General features: G+C 46.2%; 1 protein-coding gene across 1 annotated transcript; it reads left to right on the top strand.

The window, feature by feature from the left end:
- Window positions 1–1,053, top strand: LOC130963187 (uncharacterized). Its single transcript, XM_057889336.1, has 3 exons — window positions 1–116; window positions 170–492; window positions 569–1,053. The coding sequence occupies exons 1-3, from the start codon at window positions 1–3 to the stop codon at window positions 1,051–1,053; spliced, it is 924 nt and encodes a 307-aa protein (XP_057745319.1).
- Window positions 1,054–4,636: the final 3,583 nt, after the last annotated feature.

Here is a 4,636-nt window from a genome sequence, read left to right as displayed (position 1 = left end):
ATGGAGCTAGAGGTTGGCCTGAAATTCCTGACTAAGGATGCAGCAATGCTTGCTGTTAAGAACTACAACATACGTCGAAGTGCGGAATTCAAAGTAGTGGAGTCAGATCATACCAGGTATGTTTGTCGGTGCAAACTTTTTGGTGACCAATGTTCCTGGATGGTGAGAGTTGCGAAGACGAGGGCGTCCAGATTTTGGGAAGTTCAAAAATACCAAGGGCCTCACACTTGTTTGGCGTCCGAGACTTTGCAAGATCATGCTCAACTGGATTCAAATGTCATATGCCAGCACATATTCCCATGGTTCAAGCAGACGCAACGATTTGCATAAAAGTGTTGCAGGGGTCCGTGGAGTCGGCATACGGATACAAGGTGTCTTACAAAAAGGTTTGGCTAGCGAAGCAAAAGGCAATATCGAGAATCTATGGAGACTGGGATGATTCTTATAACCAGTTACAGAGATACTTCAATGCGTTGCAAACCTTTGTTCCAGGTAAGCCTATCTATCGGATTGCATACTAGTTTTGTAATAGTTTTCATGCTCTTACGAATTTGCCATTTCGTCATAGGGACAATTGTTGACCTACAAACCCGACCATACTACGTGGGCAACACCCTCGATCGTGAAAGCGTCATGTTTCATCAAGTATTCTGGTCATTTCCATCGTGTGTCGAGGCATTCAAGCACTGCAAACCTCTAGTTTCGGTTGATGGAACACACCTGTATGGTAAGTACACGGGTACCTTGTTAATGGGAATAGCACAGGACAAAAACAACAACATTCTTCCCATAGCTTTCGCACTAGTGGAACGGGAGAACACAGATGCATGGTACTTCTTTCTGACCAACTTAAGGAGACATGTGGCTACGCAACCAGATGTTCTACTGATCTCTGACAGGCATGCAGCCATAGAGGCTGCGCTGGAGCGAGAGGGTTGTGGCTGGGAACACAACGTTTACTGTGTCCGACACATTGCGTCCAATTTCACAACAAACTTCAAGAGTAAAGAAGACAAAAGACATCTTGTTAGCGCTGCATACTCGAAGACCTAAGAGCAGGCACAGTACTACCTAGAGTTAATTAGCGCGGAGGATCCAGCCACGTCCCCGGTAATGCTGGCTTGGATAAGAGGGTTAGAGCCACCGAAATGGCTCCAACACCGCGATGAGGGGCGCCGATATGGTCACATGACAACGAACCTTTCTGAGTGTATCAATTCCGTGATGAAGGGCACTCGTAACCTTCTGGTGTGTGCAATTGTGAAGTCCACGTACCACCGTTTAAATGCATTGTTTGTCCAGAAGGGTCGGCAGGCAGAAGCACAGGTTGCATGTGGCCAGATGTTCTCACAATTCTTGCAAAAGGCAATACTTGCCAACAGGGAGGGAATCACGCAGATGCTTGTCATATCACACGACAGGGCGACATCGATCTTCACTGTCGATGAGATAGCCGGCGTAGGGTCTCAATCCAGATTCAGAGTATACCTCCAGCAAAGACGGTGTGACTGCGGCTACTTCCAGGCATTGCACTACCCATGTGCCCATGCTAGGCTTGATTGGCAGTCATATGTCGATGAAAATGTTTTCCGGGTATATCAGATGGAGTTTCCCCCATTGCCTGATGAGGAAGTGTGGCCACCCCACGAAGGACAACTTCTCCGTCCTAATCCCCACCTGCGACGATCGATGGATGGCCGACCTGTGTCGACAAGAATTCGGAATGAGATGGACGACGTAGAGCCTGGACCGGGAAAGCGATGTGGAATTTGCAGGCAACCAGGGCATACTAGGAGACATTGTCCTCATGTCACTGGCACTTAGCGGCGTGGCTGGGTCGGATATTGAGTGTTGTTATATTTTCAATTTATTTAAATTCTCGTCTTTAGTCGGTGTGATGTGATATGTTTTAGAATTAAAGAGATGAATGCAATATTTCCTTTTCTTGTCAAATGATCACACAAATTTGCAACCAGTACTACATGAACATTAACAATACCAAATTTAATACATCACAACACAGATAACCGTAAAAAAGTTACAACCACGAACTACGACACCATAAAACATAATAAAGTACAAACGAAGGGAAAATACAACCATCGGACGATAACAAATAACGTTAAAACCATAACGTGAACTAGTGATGGTGTCCAACATGTCCCAACCTCCCACCTGTACCACATGAAGGTGCTCGAGTGTCGCGGCGGGGACGTCCTGGCTGTGTCTCCTCCCCTACATCATCAGCCCCCGCATATGATAAGTGACGACCCTCTAACAACGATGGCTCGAATGGGCACATCTGGGATCCGACCGTGTCACCTACAGAAACAGATCTCCTCCTTCCGACAGGGGGTGACTACCTGAATCAGACGGTCGAAGTGCAAGTCCTAAGTCGGTGGGTGTGCGTGGTGATGCCTGAGAAGGAATGAATTGATCAAGGCTATCAAATAAAGATGAAAAGTTTGTCCAACCAACTCGATCCATAGAGTCAATCAGGTCCTGTGTACCGCCCCCTGCGATGAACCACCCTCCTCGTAGGTACTATTGTAAGGCATATACTGATGGACCGTGGATGACTGAAAGGGGTCCTCTGCGACGAACGGCTGCGGGCAGTAGACATCTCCAAGGAAATTCACTTCCACCGGTGGATGATCCTGCTGACTCCAAACATTAACCTGACCTGGATCCGGAACTGGAGAGTCTGGGACCTGCATCTCATCAGCTCCGACAGCCTGATGTCTTCCACAGTGGGAACGATCGTGTCTCCTGTCCTCACTGCTGGTAGCTGAACGACTGGGCCTCTACCGTACTCTGCCGGAGCCCCTCGCGAAATATCATCTCCTCGGGGATCATGGAAGGCCTCCGGGGGTGACAGAAACCTCTTTGTTCTCAAGCAATACCACCTGTAATAATCATAACTGGGATGCAAGGTATCTGCCCTATCAATCTCTAGCCGATATGATACAGTCCGTCTGTTTGCCCATACTTCAAACCATGTCTGCAGGCGGATGGGCCACCATCCATCGTCGTTGCGAGCCGACTGGCGATGGAAGGTGTCTATGTTTAATGGAGGGTTCGGTGGACCTTGTTTGCCGCCAAATTACCGCATGACTCTATCGATGTTAACAATCTCGATCCAGCGGAACAGAATAAGTGGCACGACCGCCGTATAGAAATCCCCATGCGGAGCACCAAGAAAGTCCGCAGGCACCCTCGACAAAATACGTGCATCCCTGTACGGCATCCACACAAACTACCAAATCCAAATGTCATTTACACAGGTAGACTAAATTTCATGGGACAAAACAATATCATGCGAGAGTGATGCAACAGGAATAGTTACCTCATCGACCTTCAAATTGTCCAACCTAAGCCGGTGCCTTTGTAAGCGTTGCTCGGCGTAGTCATTCTTTCCTCTCTTGCCCGCCCACCTGCGAAAGAACAAAATGAAATTATAACCACATTTAAAAAATTACGTAAAGGAAATAAGAACACAGCATAAATACAGAACATATGGAAGAAAACTTATTACGTTGTAGCTAACGAAAACGTGTATGGGCTCATCACGTCCGGTGCCCAGAAAGGAAGCCTGAAGTATATCCAAGACATCAACAGTGTATGACAACCAGACATTCCCTCGACGTTATAATCAGTCGCTAGGCACATGCCTCTATACAACCAACAGAGCACGGCACTACCCCAACTATATGTACTAATGGCTTCATAGTTTGCCAGGAGAGGAAGATAACGTACGTGAACAGTGTTGTTCGCTTTTTCAGGAAGTAAAATGCCACCCAATAAATACATAATGTAACAACGTGCATACCGTACGAGGGCCTCCTCGGGAGAGTCAAGAGGCATCTGTTGCAGTCTACTCCTGAGCCACTTCAGTTTTATGTTATACTTCGTGGTCCCAACATATCCGTCAGGAACTTCTCCAAGGAGTTCCTCACACCATTGCCAAATATCTCTCTGGTGGAACTTACTCCATGACCTCAGAGTGCCGCTGACCGGTTCACCATCGATTGGTAACCCCACCTACATGGCAACATCCTCTAAAGTGATAGTACACTCACTCCATGGGAGGTGGAATGTATAGGTCTCAGGACGCCATCTCTCCACAAGAGCGCTAATCATTGGGTTGTCGTACTCAAAACGCTTTATCAGATACGCATAATAGAAGCCGGCTCTTCTTAGATACGGCTCCAGCATCTGCCTTTGCTTCGTCTACAGAGAAAATATCGACCAGCGTGCCATGCGGAGTCAAGACACGTGCCGGCTGAAATTGAAATAGATCAAAACACAATTATATAGTTTAAAACAATTATTTAAATTATTAACAAAATTTTTTTTTTGTAATTAAAAAAAATAAACTCACCTTAACATGTAAATGAGCAGAAATGTGAAATTCATCCAACCTATTAAGATTTTCTTCCACATTAATTCCACTTCCACTCATTTTTTTAATAATTAAATTACTCCTCAACTTCTCTTTTTTTTTCACCGAAGCAACCCACTACTTCACTTCTCCTTTTTTTAACTTTGCTTTGGTCCCCTCCCCTCCCACAACCTCCTTTTATATGCTTCAAACTCACAACCCAACAATAAATGGCCTCACTTTCACCCAATGCAT

The sequence above is a fragment of the Arachis stenosperma genome, chromosome 2 (genome assembly GCF_014773155.1).
Source record: "Arachis stenosperma cultivar V10309 chromosome 2, arast.V10309.gnm1.PFL2, whole genome shotgun sequence".
Taxonomy (NCBI): Eukaryota; Viridiplantae; Streptophyta; class Magnoliopsida; order Fabales; family Fabaceae; genus Arachis; species Arachis stenosperma.
This window is presented reverse-complemented; position numbering and strand designations above follow the sequence as displayed.

Bases quoted from the DNA above. Each gene is read 5' to 3' on its own strand.
- LOC130963187 (XM_057889336.1), top strand. From the start codon at position 1: ATGGAGCTAGAGGTTGGCCTGAAATTCCTGACTAAGGATGCAGCAATG. The intron at 117-169 runs GTATGTTTGTCG...GGATGGTGAGAG, and splicing joins GTGGAGTCAGATCATACCAG to TTGCGAAGACGAGGGCGTCC. The intron at 493-568 runs GTAAGCCTATCT...ATTTCGTCATAG, and splicing joins GTTGCAAACCTTTGTTCCAG to GGACAATTGTTGACCTACAA.